Source organism: Vulpes lagopus, chromosome 24, assembly GCF_018345385.1.
Source record: "Vulpes lagopus strain Blue_001 chromosome 24, ASM1834538v1, whole genome shotgun sequence".
Classification (NCBI taxonomy): Eukaryota; Metazoa; Chordata; class Mammalia; order Carnivora; family Canidae; genus Vulpes; species Vulpes lagopus.
In genome coordinates, this window is record NC_054847.1 from 18,167,886 (window position 1) to 18,188,778 (window position 20,893).

General features: G+C 34.6%; 1 protein-coding gene across 10 annotated transcripts in view; it reads left to right on the top strand.

Moving 5' to 3' along the window:
- R3HDM1 (R3H domain containing 1) overlaps nucleotides 1-20,893 on the top strand; it is a 201,184-nt gene that overhangs the window by 111,851 nt on the left and 68,440 nt on the right. For 7 of the 10 annotated variants that reach the window (XM_041739510.1, XM_041739515.1, XM_041739507.1 and 4 more), the window contains 4 exons: nucleotides 1,336-1,484; nucleotides 4,807-4,908; nucleotides 7,184-7,483; nucleotides 16,569-16,692. In XM_041739510.1, coding sequence (XP_041595444.1) covers nucleotides 1,336-1,484; nucleotides 4,807-4,908; nucleotides 7,184-7,483; nucleotides 16,569-16,692 — 675 coding nt within the window. The remainder of the gene's footprint in view (nucleotides 1-1,335; nucleotides 1,485-4,806; nucleotides 4,909-7,183; nucleotides 7,484-16,568; nucleotides 16,693-20,893) is intronic. The other 3 variants (XM_041739511.1, XM_041739516.1, XM_041739512.1) reach the window with 2 other exon arrangements.

Genomic DNA, 20,893 nt, shown 5'->3' on the forward strand with positions numbered 1-20,893 from the left:
GTTTCCACCCAAATCTTCTCTTTTTTTTTTTTTTTCAAAATTATTTAACAATCAACAAATACCAGCATGATTTGTTCTCATATAACTAAATCATCAAGAAACTCATGAAAATCACTTGAATTTGAAGGACTCTGCCTACTTGGTAGTAATGGAATGGTATATATTCTTCTCTCCCCACAATTATTTTATTATATGTCACAAGTTTAAAAAAATGAGGAGGGGGATTTACCCTGGATGAAAAGATATTATGAGGACAATTTTTAAAATTATTATTTAGTCAAATTTCTCTTACTTCATTCTGTATTCTTCATATTCTCAATGGATATCATAGTGTGTTTCACATGGTCCTTTTTTTTCCTGTTTCCTTTTTAAAAAAAACAATAATATACTGTATAGAATAAGGAAAAATACTAACCTGTGAACCTGTTTACCTGTACACTGAAAAAAAAATCGGGAAGAAGGTATCTAAATTGTTAACTATACAATTATGGGGAATTAGTTTCTTTTGATCTCTTTATTGGTTATTTTCCCACAATCAAAATAATACTTTATATAATTTTTAAAAAGTTGTTTAGAATGTATATGTAGAAAAGAGAGTAGAATTTGTTTACTTGGGCACTTAAGATATCCCCCCAGTGATTTGTAAGTAATAACAAGCCTCAAATACTAAAGTTTTCTCTCTTATCTATGAATCAAGTCCACTGGAATTAAAAAGAAATAATTTCAGAAAATTCTTTAGAATTCAAAACTTACTTACAACTTTAGAAGTTATAAAATAAGGACTCTGCCATCAAGTCCATGATTTGAAATTTGAAGCTGTCAACCATTTTTAATTTTCATCAGTATTAGTTTCACTAGTCCAGTATATGCAGCGTGGTCTGTAAATTAGGTCTTTCTCATCACCTAATAGAGGCCAATTAGTAATATTCCAGTATCCCAAAGACAAGAACTTTTTCTTAAAACTGAAATGCATTACAGCACTACAGGACTGCAGTCCTGCACTGAATCCCTTGAGCAGGATATGTTTCAGAATTCAGAGGTATTTTTAAAATACCATGTATTATAAGTAACCTCAGATTTTAAAGCAGCACCTCCCTAGTAAGACATTGAAGCACAATTTTTGAATATTTACATTAAGTTGCAAAAATAAAGACTATTAAAATAGCCTCATGTAAGGTCAGATTTGTTTCCCCTATTGAGAAAATCTTTTGGTTTACAGAAACTTGGGTCTTTAGGATTGTGAATCAGGATTATAGATGTGTTGTGAATTGTTTGTAGGATGACCTCTGTTCTGTCTCTATCGTAAATATTTTTCCCCCTCTTTTAATTTTTCAGGTCAGCCCTTCATAAACCCAGATGGAAGTCCAGTTGTGTATAATCCTCCTATGACTCAACAAGTTAGAACCCAAGTGCCTGGACCTCCACAGCCGCCTCTGCCACCCCCACCACCTCAACAACAAGCAGCTAATCACATTTTCTCACAGGTGCACATATCCATGATTACATAATGCTAAGTTTACCTGCCTTTGCATATTTGGGACTAGACTCACTAATTATAATTGGGATAGCCCAAGTATTTCTTAGAACTTTAATATTCTCTACCAGCAATGTCCCATTCCCTACTTGTAGGAAGAAAGGTCAACATGGGATTTTCAGCTAATAAATATAGAATATGTATTGGAAAGAAGGAAATTTGTATCTTATGAGCCTGTGTGGTGAGTATGTTCTCCCTATACTACAACAGCAAGAAATGGTTCAAAGGAATAAAAACAAAACTAGGATTATCCCAGTGAGCAAAAGTAAGTTGCCCTAAGGTTCAACAGATCAAGAAGCTAGAAGAAACTGAGTTGGGGTGCTCAGGTTCTGCAAGGTACTCTCCATCCCACCTCCCATGTGAGAGACAGGCAGAAACATTCTAAATTAGAATTCACAGAAGCACTCTTAGTAATGTCTTGAATTTGTATGTTAAGAGTTTACACATACACTTTCACAATCTGGCTTTTCCCCTCTAGATGTGTTATTCATCCTTGAGGAATCCGATTATACCAGTGTAAACTCTTTTACTTCTTTTCCATCTTTAAAGGTTGTGTAACAACTCAAAGACAGTTTATACAGTTAGTTACACCTCTTTTTCCCATAAAACTATCTAAATGTTCCACTGATGAGAACTTGCAGAATACTTTCTGATGATGTATGAAAAAGTATGATATAAAATTGAACTGGAGAAATTTCCTTAGTTTTGCTCACAAGTTACATCCTTTGTATTGTAAGGATAAAGAATGTATAAGCAGTTTGATACGGTTATCAAATATTTTGAAAGTTTTGTAGATAATTGTACCTCTGGCAATTAAGACTCTCAATACTGGGCAAGGCATTTTACATACTGTAGAAGGATTTCTAGGTTTTTGCTGTGCTCCTAAGACAGAAATACATAGAGAAGAAGTTACCTAAAACTGATTCTAAAGACTCGCATATATCTGCTTCACCGCCCCATTTGATTACAAATGCTCAGATACACATTGGACTACGTAAAACTCCCTCCCTGGCCTTCTGTGCCTTGCTTTCATTCAGTTTGGTCCTGAAGTGTTTCTCCTTCATCGTCCTATGCAGTGCTATGTATTTCACCGGGAGCTTTATACATCTGATTTTCATTTCATTCGGTAGAAATGTTTGTCTGGCAGCTTCAAAAAGTCTAAGGGTTTATCTATGGTTATATATTTCAGATTATTATCTCCTAGGAATAGTTTTGTCTAATTCAGATATGAGGCTATCCTAAATGAAGGTGTAGACAGCTTACTTTAGAAATAGAGCCTTATTAATGAACTGTAATTTGAAATCTTGGGATATGTGTCAAACTTCATGGCTGCTTTTCCTGGCGTTGCCTCAGGTGATTCAGGCAGTTCATCTTCAGATACTAGAAGAGAAAGTTGATGAACAAATGATACTGAGTAACCATTTTTTGTGCTGAGATAATCCATCCACTAAATTTCAGATAACCAAACAAAATAATACTGTGATTTCCAAAGCTTTCAGGTGGGCTACATTTCTTAAAACTAATCACTTCAAGAGGATGTCGTTTTATAGCCAGTTTTAATTTAAATAGGAAAAGGAAGTGCTAAGGCTTTTTCTTTTCTAACTGGTGGCAGAATTTCACTTTGATCAACCAGGGTTCTCGCCCACATTTGCTCATTACCACTTGACACACTAGGAGACAATAATTTATACTTTTGGTGCTCATAGGACTCACCTTTCTTTTATCCCCCAGCAGTCTGAAGCTTTTATTTCATCTGACATTTACATAGTAGGTCAAGAAGTCTGGAAGAAAGTTATGTCTTAATGGTTGTCTGACTTAGTAACAAATCGAATCGCCTGTATTTGGAAGTTCTAGAGCTACTGCACCTCATTTAGTATGATATGTGCTGTCATCCATTAGGAAGTTTGCTAATTTTTAGTTAAGAGGTTGTTGAGAGACCCCTGGCTCTATAGATCTTTCAGCTTTTACCTTTTGACCTTTTTTTAGTGCTTTTACATTAACTGTAGTTTTTTTGTGGGATTCTGATCTGAGCCGTCCACTTTATAGAAACTCTTGCATTGATTTTGTGGTAGAAGTACAACTCATCATTACACATCTTAGTTGTCAGAAGAATTTCCTTATTTAGATTATTTCCTGGGCAGTCTTACTCAGTTCTTTTATTTTGCATTTGTAAAGTATTCTTTTAGAGAGTACTGTTTAGAGGGAGATTCATGTATATACATTTTAACCAAAAGTAAGAGTTTTCCTGGATAAAATTACCTGGGCTCCTCCAGTGTTTGCTTTACATGACTGTCTGCAGGTCACTTAACTTTTCTTAGCCTAGTTGCCATCTATAACGTGGATTACAGGAGTCTTTAAGCCAGTATGACTATTACCCCTTGAGAATAAACTATATAATATAAATGCAATATTGGGAAACTAAATCAGATGCTGGTATTAGTCTACAGATGGCCAGCTGTACCTCTTAAGATTTAGAAATGATTAAAACATTTTTCATCTTCTATAGCACCTGTTTTTGAGTGTTCCTGGGAAACATAAAACTTATTTTTATTTTCCTGAAATGCAGGAGTATTTCATTAGCAAAAAAAAGTTCAAGTAAATAGTTTTTCAGCTCTTGGCACCTACTCTCTCGATAAAAATTTTTTATTGAAAGAAAAATGTGTTTATCTTCCTTGTGTAAAAGAGGTATGTTTGTGTGTGTACGTGTGCCTGTATGTGTGTGTGTTGTTCTTTAGGCTGTTACTCTTAATGGTACCCACAGTATACTTTTCTTTAAAAATTCAAGCACTTTGGTCCCAACAGAGTATTTAATCATGACTTATCAAATAGAGAGGGTAGTTGACATACATAATATATAACTTTTTTATTGTGAAGTTGTTCTTTTATTATTTAGTGTCATAATGCTAAATAGAGCAACTCCTCCATCAAACAAACAAGTAAGAATGAGTGGTTTTGCTTTTACTCACTTAACCTGGGGGTTTGATTACATAATAGAATTTGAAATGTCTAAATCACCTGTTTCTGTGAATTTAATAGATATTTTTATGAAAAAATTACCTAATTGTATATAAAAGCACAGGTTATGTTTTTAAACTTTTTATTATTCAGCTTCTTCATTTAGCATCGTTTTGTTGTTTCCTATATCATTGTATAAGATGACTTTATAAATGTAGTTTAAGCTATTGCCAAAAAAGTGTAAGTTTCCATTTTATGCAGTTCTTGTAACATTTTATTCTGACATTAACATTGTTTGCCAACCTGTTATTCCTTAGCCTGTTCGTCCTCTGCAGTCCTCTTCACAGCCTGTTCAGTACTCTACAGCCCCTTACCCATCCCCGCTCCTGCCAGTCTCACCCACCCAGCAATACTCCGTGGTACTATATCTCTATTCACCTCCTGCATTGTTTCTGTGGGCGGATGTGTGATGGATGCTCATGAATGTGATTAAAGTGATACGATCTTCTGTGATTATTTAAAGTCATGGACACGTTTATACTGAAAAAGTGTTTCTAACCTGGATTAGAAATCATTTACTCTCTACTGTATAATATTTGTTATATTGGCATATTGCAGTAATTGTATAAATCCTAATCTTTTCCTGCCTTTTCATAATGAAATGATTTTCAGGTTGACTATTCTAGTCCTGAGACGGTTTAGCTACTTTTCTCATTGAGATCAGTGCAATCTTTGCATTCTTAGTGTGGTAGCTTTCATCTAGGTTTAAGCCTTTCTATCCCCAATACATAAGTCCAGTAAACTTCATACTGATTATTAGGTGAATTGGAGTTTATATACCTAAGACACTATGTATATTTCCAAGGAAGATCCCTAGATATTTAATCTGTGACTATAAAGTAATGGTACCTCCTTCAACCTAAAGTATGTCCCAAGTTATATCTCTCAGTAAGAGCTTAGGAGCACCAGTGCCATGTATTCTCTGACCTTCTCTATTTTACTAAGTATATGAGACAACAGTGAAAAGTACTTCCTGCCTAGGGCCTAAGGTGAAATCAGTATTCAATAAGTGTCCCTTTCCTTCCCTTAAAGTGAGCCTCAGCCTAATATACTTTTCCCAGTGATGCTGTTATTTTTCCAGATTATATGGCATCACGTTTTGACATTACTTTTCAAGTTAAATTGTAAGGTATATCTTAAAATCACTTGACACTTTTTAGAAATGTTTTCTTTTATTGGGAGTGTGTTTATTTTGAGCTGGCAGCAACCTTAAGAGCATCGGTTCTGAATGATTTTCAAAAATCACTTCCAGTCTGAAAAAATAAAATTTTGCCAGCATTGAGAAGATCGAAAGCATCATTAAGAATAGCATAAAAGCCTCAAAGATGTTTTGGAAAATGATAGATAATTGGAATAAGAAAATGACTTTTTTTTTTTTTTTGAGATGACTGATGGTGTATGGTTAAAAATTTAGCCAGATTACTATGTAATTACAGCTAATCGATATATTTTGGTACATTTTTCCCTTTTGAAAATATTTGTTGAATTAGGCTAATAGTGCTAGAGTATATCAGAGCAGCATTGGAAAGAGTAAAACCACATATTTTCAGTCATTAAATCAGGTGCCCTTTTCAATCCCTTGTCTTCTCCATAGCCATAATGTACTTTGCAAAAACCAACAGACAGACTGTAGAAATTGCAAACATGTCAACTTTTATCTGACAACTCAATTGCCACAATTTTTTAAGTAACTTTTTCCAAAATTCTCCTAGTAAATTATGGTACATATTGTTACCTGTCTTTGGCTCTTTGGGAGCAAGACGATGCCATTTTAACCCCATTTTTGTCATTTCAGTGATACTGTTCAGACTAATCAGAACTGGTCTTTATGCTGTTGAGTCAGAGAAAACATTTGTCAGATGGCATATAAATCGTAACCCTATCCTGGCTGGACACCATTGCCTGCTCACCAAGTTGCAAAAGCTGTAGGAAACTGTCATTTAGATTCAATTTGTTTAACATCTGACTTTAGAAAGAGACTGAAATACACTAGGGAAGAACAGAATTTATGGCCAGATTATTTTTACTAAATATATATATTCTATTTATGTATTTCTAAAATCTTTTATATTAGAAGACTGGAGTGGGTGAATGTTACATATTTTATTTCATTTCTACTAGTATATTCAACAGGTATGGTAAAATATACAGAGATACATAGAACCAGAATCATGCCTTTTAGGAAGAGAGATAAAGAGTATAATTAGTACCATGCCTTATTAGTTACCTGGTCCTTGAAGTCCTTTCAGAAAATCACTATATGAGTATGTCCAGTTTCCCCTCCACATCCTAATGTGCCTTTAATTGTCATTTAAATAAGTATCTTATCATTTCTTATTGTGAAATGTTATTACACCCTGCTCTTCTGCATGCTATGCACTCCACTAGATACACTTTATAAGTAATTTGTAATGACAGCATTGTAATAGTCCTACTTTCCTGCTTAGAGTTCTAATTTTATTGAAGCTATTCTATTAAATCATATCTGTTGTAGTTATATGATATCCATAATACATACTACTGCAGTTCATCTTAAACTATATGAAGTGGGGTTTTTTGATTAAGTTTGGTTGATAAGTTTTTTGATAAGTATGTATGGAAGGCTTACTGATTTCTGACTTTTGCCTTTTTTAGCAGGACAACCTTGGGTCTCAGTTTAGCCACATGAGTCTTGCCCGCCAGCCATCTGCAGATGGTTCTGACCCTCATGCCACCATGTTCCAGTCCACTGTTGTTCTACAATCCCCACAGCAGTCTGGTTATATCATGACGGCAGCCCCTCCACCACCACCACCTCCGCCACCACCTCCTCCTCCCCCCCCACCCCTGCCCCCTGGGCAACCAGTCCCTACTGCTGGCTATTCTGCCTCAGGCCATCCTGTCAGCCAGCCTGTGCTGCAGCAGCAGGGATATATTCAGCAGCCCTCACCACAGGTAAGTCACCTTTTGGCTCCCACGGAAACCTCTTCATTGAAGATCAGTTTTAACCCTAATTAGAAAGCTTACTTTTAGTGTCACATAGAATTTGTGAAAATGTATATACAAAGCTGGTCATCATCTTCTCTTCTTTGGAGATTTTCAAATGCATACTGACAACCACATGACTGGTAGATACTTCAGTTGGATGGTTAACAGTATGCGACATTTGATTTTCCTTTTGACTGATTTGTTTTCATTAGCTCAAGAGAAACACTATAGGGTAAATACACTATAAAAATAAAATGATGCATTTCAGGAAGAAGTAGATTAGGGAGAATTAAAATCATACTATTTAAGCTTTCAGTGTTTTCTCTACGTTTATTTAGATATTCCTTAATTTTTCTCAGCAGTATTTTGTAGTTTTCATTATATAAGAATTGCATATATTTTATAAATGTATCTCAAAGTATGTAATGTTTTTAAATGCTTAGTCGGGCACCTAGGTACCTCATTTGGTTAAGTGCCTGCCTTCTGCTCAGGTCATGATCTCAGGGTCCTTGGAACTGCACCACGCGTTGGGCTCTCTGCTCAACGAGGAATCTGCTTCTCCCTTTTCCTCTGACTCCTCCCACCTCCCACCCCCAGCCACCATGCACACTTTCTCTCTCAAATAAAGGAATAAAATCTTTTTTAAAAGAAAATAGGGCAGCCCGGGTGGCTTAGTGGTTTAGCACCGCCTTCAACCCAGGGTGTGATTCTGGAGACCCAGGATCGAATCCCGCATTGGGCTCCCTGCATGGAGCCTGCTTCTCCCTCTGCCTGTGTTTCTCTCTCTCTCTCTCTGATGAATAAATAAATAAAGTCTTTAAAAAAAAATGCTTAGTATTCTCAAGGAGATTATTTTAAATTTTTTTATTTAAATTCAATTTGCCAACATCCAGTATAAACACCCAGTGCTCATCCCATCAATTGCCCTCCTTAGTGCCCATCACTCAGTTACCCCATCCCCCTACCCACCTCCCCTTCTGCAACCCTTTGTTCATTTCCCAGAGTTAGGAGTTTCTCATGCTTTGTCTCTCTAATTTTTCCCCATTCAGTTTCCTTCCTTTCCCTTATATAATCCTTTTCACTACTATTTATATTTCACATATTAGTGAAACCATATGATGATTGTCCTCAGAATGACTTAATTTCACTCAACATAATACCCTCCAGTTCCTTCCACATCAAAGCAAATGATGGATATTCGTCCTTTCTGATAGCTGAGTAATATTCCATTGTATATATAGACCACATCTTCTTTATCCATTCATCTGTCGAAGGACATCATGGCTCCTTCCAGTTTGGCTGCTGTGGACATTGGAGTGCAGGTGTCCCAACATTTCACTATATCAGTATCTTTGGGGTAAATCCTCAGCAGTGTAATTGCTGGGTCTTAAAGTGGCTCTATTTTTAACTTCTTGAGGAAACTCCACACAGTTTTCCAGAGTGGCTGCACCAGTTCACATTCCCATCAACAGTGCTAGAGGGTTCCCCTTTCTCCATATCCTCTCCAACATTTGTTGTTTCCTGTCTTGTTAATTTTAGCCATTCTTACTGGCGTGAAGTGGTATCTCATTGTGGTTTGATTTGTATTTCCCTGATGGCCAGTGATGTGGAGCATTTTTTCATGTGCTTGTTGGCCATGTGTATGTCGTCTTTGGAGAAATGTCTGTTCATGTCATCTGCCCATTTCATGACTCAATTGTTTGCTTCTTAGGTATTGAGTTTAATAAGTTCTTTGTAGATCTTGGATACTAGCCCTTTATCTGATGTGTCATTTGCAAATATCTTCTCCCATTCTGTAGGTTGTCTTTTGTTTTGTTGATTGTTTCCTTCACTGTGCAGAAGCTTTTTATCTTGATGAAATCCCAATAGTTCATTTTTACTCTTGTTTCCCTTGCCTTCATAGATGTATCTTGCAAGAAGTTGCTGTGGCCGAGTTCAAAAAGGTTGTTGCCTGTGTTCTCCTTCTAGTATTTTGATAGATTCTTGTCTCACATTTAGATCTTTCAACCATTTTGAGTTTATCTTTGTGTATGGTGTAAGAGAGTGGTCTAGTTTCATTCTTCTGCATGTGGATGTCCAATTTTCCCAGCACCATTTATTAAAGAGACTGTCCTTTTTCCTGTGGATAGTCTTCCCTGCTTTGTCAAATATTAGCTGACCATAGAGTTGAAGGTCCGTTTCTGGGTTCTGTATTCTGTTCCATTGATCTATGTGTCTGTGTGCCAGTACCATACTGTCTTAATGATCACAGCTATGTAATAGTTTGAAATCAGGCACTGTGATACCCCCAGCATTGGTTTTCTTTTTCAATATTCCTCTGTCTATTCAGGGTCTTTCTGAGTCCATACAAAACTTAAGATGGTTTGTTCCAACTCTGTGAAAAAAGTCCATAGTATATTGATAGGGATTTCATTGAACGTATAAATTGCCCTGGATAGCATAGACATTTTCACAATATTTATTCTTTCAATCCATGAGCATGGAATGTTTTCCATCTCTTTACATCTTCCTCAATTTCTTTCAGAAGTGTTCTGTAGTTTTTAGAATATAGATCCTTTACCTCTTTGGTTAGGTTTATTTTGAGGTATCTTATGCTTTTGGGTGCAATCGTAAATGGGATTGATTCCTTAATTTCTCTATCTTCAGTCTCATTGTTAGTATACAGAAATGCCACTGATTTCTGTGTGTTGATTTTGTATCCTGCCACATTGCTTGAGTTGCTGTATGAGTTCTAGCAGTCTTGGGATGTAATGGAGATTATTTTAAAATTTCATTTTCCTGTCATCATTTGGTCATATGTGGAAATAAGGTTTATTTTTGTGTACTGATCTTGTGTCCTGTGGACTTTCTAAATTTAATGATTCTAGTACTTTATTCATACACTGCTTAGGATTTTCCAAATTGAAGACCATTTCTACATATATTATCCTTTCCAATATATATGCCTTTTATTCCTTTTCTTGCCTTATTGAATTATCTGTGTGCTCTGATGTTGAATATACACACAAGAGAAAGTAAAATCCCTCGAATTCATTTATTAACTTAAAGCTAAGTTTTGAAAGTACATATTCTTCCTTGTTTTCAGTCTTAGGAAAAGCATTTGTTCTTTCATCCTTAATTGTGATATTATCTGTGGGTTTTTTGCCTCTGTCATGCCCTCTATCAGGTTGAAGAAATTATCTTAGTTTGTAGGTGTCTTTACCACGAATTATTTAATCTTATGAAATCTCCTTTTCTGCATCTCTTGAGATTATGTGATTTTCCCCTTTTACTCTATACAGTCAATTATTGTGACTGACTTTTCAATATTAATGATAACCTTTCATTTTGAGAGCACATTCCCACTTAGTCATGATATAGTATCTTTTTATATATTGCTAGATTCATTTTGCTAACGATTTCTTATGGATTTTTTTTTTAAGATTTATTTATTTATTTATTTATTTATTTAATTTATTTAATTAATTTATTTATGATAGACATAGAGAGAGGCAGAGACACAGGAGGAAGGAGAAGAGAAGCAGGCTCCATGCCAGGAGCCTGACATGGGACTCGATCCCGGGACTCCAGGATCGCACCCTGGGCCAAGGGCAGGCGCTAAACCACTGAGCCACCCAGGGATCCCTCTTATGGATTTTTGAATGCAAGTTCATAACAGATATTGGTCTGTAGTTTGTGTGTAATATCTCTTCAGGTTGTTTTATCAGGATGGCACTGATACTGGCTTTAAAATGAATTGGATATTGTTGCCTCCTTCATTTCCTAAAACAGTTGATGTAGGATTCTTTTTAACATCCTTTTTAAATGTTTGCCAGAATTCACTAATGCATCCATCTGGACTTGGAGTTTTTTTCTGAGGAAGATTTTAAAATTACAAATTCAATTTTTTAGGAGATACAGAGCTAATCCAATTTGCTATTCCTTTTTGGGTTGAATTTTGTATCAACTTAATGGTCAAATTTATTGGCAATAGTCAGTTTTGATATCCCCTTATTATATTTTTAGTATCTTAAGGATCTCTAGTGGTATCACCTTGATAATTCCTAAATATTGATAATTTCACTTCTCTCTTATTTTTGCTTTAGTAAGAGATTTACCGGTTCCATTGATGTTTTTAAAAAACCAACTTAGGATTTCATCAATTTTAGTATTCATTTTCTACTTGAATGATTTCTACTTTTACCATTATTGTTTTCTTCTCTTTGCTTATTTTGGGTTTCATTTGCCCTTTATTTCTGGCTTCTTAAGGTGGAAGCATAGATCATTGATTTTTAGATTGTTCTTCCTTTCTAACAGTTTTTAAATGCTACAGATTTACCTCTAAGCACCATTTTAATTGCAATCCACAAAACTAGGTGTGTTTTTTTGTTATAATTTCGTTCAAAATGTTTCCTATCTTTTTTATGTATCTGTGTGACTTTTTGACACCTGATTTATTTAGAAGTGTGTTATTTAATTTCCAAATATTTGGGACTTTCTAAGTACCTCGTTATTGATTTCTATTTTAATTTCATGTGGTCAGAGAACCTACTCTTAAGAATTCATTGTTTGGAAATCTCTTGAGTCTTGTTTTACATACCATTATGTAGTCTTTTGGGGGAAGATCCATGTGCACTTGAAAAAAATTTATATTTTATCATTTTTGTGTTTTGTGATTTCTTTTGGTTTTGTTTTAAGGTAAGTTCACAAAGCATAAAATTTATTATTTTGAAGCAAGCAGTTTAGTGACATTTAGTACATATGGTGTTTTACAACCATCACATCTCTGTAGTTCCAAAACATTTTAATCACCCCAAAAGAAAAATCTGTACTCATTAAGCAGTTAGTACCCATTCACTCCATCCCTGATCCCCCGGCAATCACTGGTTTGCACTCTGTCTCTAAGGATTTACCTATTCTGGGGGATCCCTGGGTGGCTCAGTGGTTTAGCGCCTGCTTTTGGCCCAGGGCACCATCCTGGAGTCCCGGGATCGAGTCCCACGTCGGGCTCCCTGCATGGAGCCTGCTTCTTCCTCCTCCTGTGTCTCCCTCTATGTCTATCATAAATAAATAAATAAATCTTTAAAAAGAAAAAAAAAAGGATTTACCTATTCTGGATACTTCATGTTAATGGACTCATGCAGTACTGTTATCTTTTGTGTCTGACTTCTTTAGCTTAACATAATGTTTGAGAGTTAATCTACACTCTGTAGCATGTATCAGTACCTCATTCCTTCTTATGTCTAAATAATATGCCAATGTATGAATATACCACCATTTGTTCATCTTTCCAACCATTGATGGATTTGGGGTATTTCCACCTTTTGCCCATTGTGAATAGTGCTGTTATGAACATGTAGGTACATGTATTTATTCAAGAGTACCTGCTCTCATTAATTTGGGGTATATACCTAGAAATAAAATTGCTGAATTATATGGTAATTTATGTTTAGCTTTTTGAGAAATCGCCATACTGTGTCATTTTAATATTCCTATCTGCAATGTATAGAGGTTCCAACTTCTCCATATTTTGATAATAAAGCTTATTATTTACCTTTTTAAAAAATATTATTATTACCCTAGCCATCCTTTGGATGTGAAATGAGTATTTCATTATGGTTTTGACTTGTATTTCCCTAATGATTAGTGATGTTGATCATCTGTTCATATACATGTTGGCTAGGGGTGGGTGCCTGGGTGGCTCAGTTGTTGAGCCGTCTACCTTCAGCTCAGGTTGTGATTCCTGGGTCCTAAGATCAAGTCCCACATCAGGCTTTCCACAGGTAGCCTGCTTCTCCCTCTTCCTATGTCTCTGCCCTTCTGTGTCTCTCATGATAAATAAATAAAATCTTTTTTAATAAAAAAATCTGTGTAAAAAAATAATAAAAAATATAAAAAATAAAAAATGTGTTGTATATACACACATACATACATACATACATACATACATACATGTTGGCTATTGTCTGTCGTCTTCAGAGAAATGTCTGTTTTAAGTCCTTTGCCAATTTTTTCAGGAGATTGTCTTTTTGTTGTTGAGTTGTAAGAGTTCTTTTTATATCCTGTGTACTAGACCTTCATCAGGTGTGATTTGCAGATATGTTCACCCATTCTGTCAGTTGTCTTTTTGACTTTTTGATAATGTTCTTGATGTACAGAAATTTAATTTTAATGAAATTCTATTCATCTTTGCATTTTACCATCTTTGCATTTTACCCCTCGTGATTAACTAGTTATATCTAAGAATCCATTGCCAAATCCAAGGTCATGAAGATTTTATCCGTATGTTTTCTTTTAGAGTTTTATGGTCTTTAGCTCCAATAATTAGGTCTTTTATCCATTTTGAGTTAATTTTTGTAAATGATAATGAGACATAAGAGTCCACAATCATTCTTTTGCGTGTGTGTATTATCTATTTGTTCAGGCATCATTTGTTGAAGACACTATTCCTTTCCCATTGAATGGTGTGGTACCCCTGTTAAATATCAGGTGACCATAAATGTAAGAATTTATTCCTGGACTCTTACGTTTATGCTAGTCTGTGTTTCTACCTTTATGCCAGTACTGCACTATTTTATTACTCTACCTTTATTATAAGTTTTAAAATCAGAAAGTGTGAGTCCTCCAACTATTCTTTTTCAAGATTACACTGGCAATTTGGCTATATGACTTGGGATTCCATGTAAATTTGATGGTTGGCTTTTCCATTTCTCTAAAGAGTCCATTGAAGTTTTGATAGGGATTGCATTGAATCTATGAATTGCTTTCTATATTACTGCATCTTAATATTAAATCTTCCAGTCTTAATGAACATGGGATGTCTTTCCATTAACTTAGGTCGTCTTTAATTTCTTTCATATTTTACTGTTTGTTGTATTTAATGTTTTCTAAGTATCAGTTTAGCCAATGTGGTTGTTTCATGTCTTTTATATCTTTTATTTGATTCTATCAATAAGTGATAGTGGATTAGTCTACTTCTCCCTTAACTTCTGCCATTTTTATAACATTGAAACCTATATTAAGCAATTTATATGTATCATTTCTTCCTAATATATTGACTTATTATGAAATGTTTTTCTCCCTCTAGTACTATTTCTTGTCTTAAAACGTACTTTATCTGACTTTAATATAGTGACTTCAGCATTCTTTTGATGAGCATTTAAATGGTATGTCTTTTTCCATCCTCTTATTTGTGACCTTAATATTTCAAGTCTGAAAAAAAAAAAAATATTTCAAGTCTGTCTTTTGTATATAGTTCATCTTTGCTGTTCTATCTAGTCTCGTTGGTATGTCTGGTCCTCTTAGCTTTAATAAGTCTTTTGACACAGTTAGAGGTAGCTTTGCCACATTGCTCTTTGTTTTCCGTTTGGTCTGTATTTATTTTATTCCTGCCTTTTATATTAGTTAAACTCTTTTATTGTTCCACTTTATTTTTTCTTCGGCCTTTATACTACAGTCCTTTGACTCTTGTGTTTGTATAGTTTCTTTATGGATATGATACATATCTTTAGGTTATTACTATCTACTTCAAGTTTGTATGAAACTACAAGTAAAATATAGTAGTCATATTAACAATATAATTTTATTTACTCTCCATTGTTTGTGCTCTTCTTGTCATATGTATATATGTGTCAATGTGTATACATTATAAATAAAATAGATGATGGTACAATTTGTGGCTTAAACAATAATGTCTTTTTAATTAAGAGGGAGAAATAATACTATTATTTATACACATACTCAAAAGTATAATAATAGATTTAGATCTGAAATTAGAAAAGAAAAAGATCTGAAATTAGGACATACCTATTGTTTGTTGATGTGTCCAAGAACAATTAAGGGATCACATATGTATTCCATCTATTGCATCTAATGGTTCAAAAACAGAAGAAATATTGCAGTAAATTTAGGAGATTCTTGGCTTATAACTGATCTAGAAATTTTTTTTTTTTAAGATTTTATTTATTAATTCTTGAGAGACACAGAGAGAGAGGCAGAGGGAGAAGCAGGCTCCCCGCAGGGAGCCTAATGCAGGACTTGATCCCAGGACCCTGGAATCAGGACCTGAGCCAAAGGCAGATGCTCAATCACTTAGCCACTCAGGTGCCCCTAGAAATTCTGTATTCAGCTGGTTTCCAGATGAAATAGGCACTCTTTAAGATGCCTATAGAAGTCTCTTGGAAGTATCCCAATTGGACGAATGGAACTCAAAAGAGCTTATGAAGCTAATAAAGTTAATTTACCACATACTTCTACATCGTTGGATTAATTGTTCATTCCTTATTCCAAACTAGGTCAGATTACTTTAAGAGAAATGCACAGCTGATATAAGTAGCTCCAGAAGGAAATAGAATCGAGCTAGTCTTACTGGTTTTTTTCCCAGCTTTGTTAAGGTATAATTGACAAATACTATTTGTATTGGCATTTTAATTTACATTAAAAATATGAGAAAAAGAATGGAACCAGCACAACTGTGTATTAGCGTGAGAACAGATAAGCTGGCTAATTTATACGATGATTGCAGTTCTGCACTCAAATTGAATGAGCTAGCGGTGTACATGTTTCAACCAATACAAGTCTCAAAGAGAATATAAATTGCAAAATAAGTTGCATGGAGTTATATATAGTAGAGCACCATTACTGTAAATTTTTTAAATGCTCAACAATTTTTCTGTATGGATAACATATATAATAGAATTTTGAAAACATGTATAGGATTCACATACACCAACTATAGGATAATGGGTTCTCTGTTAAATATAGGGCAAAAGAATATTGGACTGAGCCTTTAGCTATTTTAATAGTGTTTGGTTTTATAAAAGAGGGAGAAAAATCTGAAAAAAATGTGGCCAAAATTTAAACCTATTAAATCTAATTGCTGGGCATATTAATAGGTGTCTTTTGTTATATATACTTCATGCTTAAAATTTTTTTCAATTAAATTTAAAGCTAAGAAAATCTGTTTTCAGGTGGTACTAAAAAGAATTATTACTCGTTACACTCTGTTGTTCCTCAGAGAAGACATTTCTGTTGCAAGTGAAATTGATTTTTTTTCCCTCAACACTTATCCTAGATGCCAGCCTGTTACTGTGCTCCAGGCCACTATCACTCCAGTCAACCTCAGTATCGCCCAATCCCTTCTGTCCATTACAATTCACATCTAAACCAACCACTGCCACAGCCTGCACAGCAGACAGGTGAGTAATATTTCTGAGGCTATGGTTTCTTAGCTATGGATATTACTTTTTCCATTCTGCTTTATTTCAGCCCTACTATTAAGATATTGCCACACTCCATCTGTCAGGGGTCTCAGATATGGTCCATATGAATATGCAAACCAGTGAGATTGAAAGAGTAGGCAAATCTTAGCACCTGCCAGGAAGTAACTGTCAGGTTTATATGCTAAAGTGTTCAGAGACATAATGAGAAGACTATACCAGGCCAAACAGAATGGTGAGCAGCTTCCTGTTACTCCCTGCTATTGTAGTGAAGCCTCCTTTGCAGCCTGATAGTCCACCTCTGTTAACAACAAAGCAGAGACAAGGCAAGCTAAGATGTCTCCTGAACAGCTAACTAGAAGCAAGGAGCAAAGTGACCCAACTTTGAGAATCTAGCCTGGTGAAGATATTTTGTTGTCTTGGTCTCAGTATACCTTTAAAAGGAATGTTCTTAAACACCTTTTTTGTGTTTTGTTTTTCTGTTTGCCCATTGTATAGTGAAAGGTATCTTTAAACCAAATGCAATCTAATCCTAAGCATATCAAATATATTAAAACTCAAAAGATTCTTTTACTTTTGCCCCTCTCAAATTTTCTTTAAGCTTTCAGTGAAAACTACTGTGACCTCAGAGTAAAAACAACAACAACAACAAAAACTGTCTTGCCTGAATTCATTTCTTTCTATGCTTCCCACCTAGATTTGTACTTCTGCCCCAGATATGTAATAAGGTACTTTTCAGCCTTTCATAACTCTAGCAGTTGAAGTGAAATGTTTACTGGTATCTTTAAGGCCTTTTTAGCCTGTGGTCACTGTTGGAGGTTCTCACACTGTATCAAAGTGACTGACTCACTGAGGCCACATAACACTCCACCTAGGCAGTTTCTTGCTGTTGGTATTATGTGCAAGTCTTAGGGGGAGCCGCAGTTTTAGGAGAAAGACGCCTGCACAAGGCAATCTGATAAGAAGTATTCTTGCTTCTCACTCCTGCAGTCTTCATTGATCCGCTGTTCCTCAGCTGCTTCCTTAACCAGATAAGACTCTTACTTATCACTCCTATAGGGGAGCTTTCACGTCTTAATCTATCGTTCCTAGGAGTCATCTTATACTTAGTATAAGGTCTTCCCTTTTTTCTGTTACTAGCCCTGTATTGTACGTGTGGCAGATGTTCTTCCAAAGGATGTTGAGTACAAACATTGTTCATTTTAGCCAACTTAGAATTTGTCTTCTTTCTTGTCTATGACTCCCATTAGTTCAGGGTTCCTGAAGTTTAATAATACAGTCCGCTTTAAATAATATAAATAAGTACAAGCTCTAATTTTGTAAGTCATCAGAAGTTGTTCTTCATATGGGAACATTCATCATGACACTGTTTATTAATTAGCTTTAAACACTTGGTTGTTTTATTCTAATAGAAATTATTTTCTGAGTTTCCCTGGGCCACAGTGACTGACTTTGCATATTGTTTTTGTCTTAATTTTTTTCTTTCAAAATTATAATATAGACTATTGTGAGTGTCCTGATAACAAAAAAGAAATTTGCCTTCACCCTCCCCATTCAGATATCTTCTGTGTGACTAATTAACTTAGTTTATTAGTTTATTAATATACCCTATTATTGAGGCAAGCAAAGATCCTTTACTATGTATTTGTGTAAGCTTACTAGTTTCGTTCTTTTCTATGGCTAAATTTTTATTTCTCCTCTTGTCAAACTGCCTACAGAATTAAAACTTTCAATCACAGATCAGACCAGTGTGCTTTTACAAATTCATCTCAGCAAAAATATTCCCACCTAATGGAAAACAACTGAATATGCCACTCCTCACAATTGAGGGAATAACACAGTATTTATGTTACAGATAGTAGGTGTTCTTCAGTGATAACTTTAATTGTGGATATTTTCTAATGATAGTTACAGTGAGAAGAAAGGAAAGTTGCATATAGTACAGCCACAGAAAAAAAGTATGTCTGAATACTTTATGACATTGTGTTTGACTCTAAAAGTCATCATAATGTAACATGTTACATAGAATTTGTCTTTCCAGGTATTTTATGTACAGTCCTCTTCATTTTATAGGCTTAAGTTAGTTGAATATCATTCCGTTTGAAGAAAAAAACAGAAATAAATCCTCAAAACATTCTTATCTGAAAGGTAAAAGAATTTTATTATGTAAGTACAATAGCAAACTCCTCTTTAAAGAAAAGTTCAGTAGTACCAGTGGCAAGTATTGTGCTGGTAATTTAAAAAAACCTTTTTATGGAATTAGAATTTTAACTACTAAGAAAGTTATAATCTAAAGATTTTTTTTGTAGTTAGCTAATGGTTATTTTTTATACTAAACCATACAAAAAATTATGCATTTATGTTTGTGTATATCCTAATAGAAAAGTAAAATGCAGTGGGAAATGGACAAGGCAATTTTTTCTGATTTATTTTAATAATTTATAGCAGTTTCTCTCAGTAATTTACATTTTTATATGTAAACAGCATACTTTCTTACTGTTTTTGTCTTTTTCTTATACTTCCCTACATACATCCCACCATCCCAATCTGATTAAAATTAGAAATAATTTGTTAATGTCTCTTACGTTTGTTTCTTGTCAAACAACACTAGTGAAGAAGCATGTTATTTTCTCTTATTACATAAAAAGTCAAAATTAATTGTGCAACCAAATAATGAATACATTAACAGATTTGGAACAGTTTTTCTTCACGGGGCACAAATAAATAATTTTTACATGTTTATATATGAATTTAAAGAGATTTTCCTCTAACTTAAGAAACCCAGTTAACTTAAAGTAGTCTATTCCCCACCCCCCACTGAATTAAGTATTCTTAAACCAGGGGGTATTGCAAGAGAAATATAAGATTTTCTGTTATTTTCCCTTTGGGGGGCAGGAAGGAGGTTGGGGAGATATCTCAAAGAAAAAATGCTTTGGTCTTCTATCCCATATGTGTGCCAGAGGTCCACAGTAGTTACTGATTCCCTTAACAAACCTCCCACCTATTAAAGGAATTGAATTGAAAACAGTGCTAACACTACTGCTGAGGAATGAATATACATATCTTGTGTTATGAATGTGAAAGTGTCATGGTCTTTTAAAACAAGGTTAACTCAATCCCAGTCAATAGGAGCAGAAGAAATGCTGGCTACATGAGGCTTTTCAGACACAATGGATTGTATTGTGAAAGAAAACTAATAAATAGGAGTAAAATCCTATATATTTTTACCTTGTATTATTAGGTCTCTCACCTAAAACTTCTGGGTTTCGATTTACTTACTTGCAAAGTAAAGGAAGTTTACTGTATTGTCAATTGAAGCTTCTGTGTACTCTAAAATTCCATGTTTCTTTCTATCTTATGTGAGTGAGTCCTAATTAGTTCAGAAAGGTAGAATATTAGAAGATTGGTTTGCAATAGCTTAGTGACTTACTGTCATGTCAGTAACAGAAGTCACACAGGCAGCTATTTCAAAAGATATGGTTATTTGCCAGTTGGAATAATAAGGATTTATTATTTTAACCCTTTATCATAAAGTTTACAGCTTGAATACTATAAAGTATACTACATGTAAGGAGCTTAATATAAAGAAACCTATTCCTGCACATAGTAGTTAAAGCAAAGATTTGGGGTTTATGAGGCCCCGGCTGTTTTCTGTGTAGCTGCTTTCATTCTTATGACTGTTTTTTGAAAGGTTTGCAGCTTTACCATATATGTTTAATATTTTGCAATAATTGGCCTTGTTCCTGAGCTGTTGGATTCGGGGCCGTAGCACTGTCTGAGAGGTTTACATTTCTCACAGTGAACCGGTCTCTTTTTCAGCTGCTTCCTGGCTTCTTTTTACTCAGGTTTCCACTGCTTTTTTTTTTTTTTAATGCTGTATTAAGGTATTAATATTTGCTTATATTTTCCATTATAATGCCTTTTAATTATGCATCATACTCAGAAATAGGGATATGAGTTTAAATGACAACCTTATCATAATATAACTTACCTTTTAAAACTTTGTGAAAGCTATTGCTTTAATTTGTTTTCCAAAGCAGATTTGAATGGCAGATTCAGTTTGGTTTACAGCTTTTCTTAAAAGTCTAATGTCTTCAGCATGCCAAACTCATTAGCAAAAGTTGAGTACATCTCTTTCTCTATTGCTACATAATTTTTAAGGAATATTAGTGTGCATTAA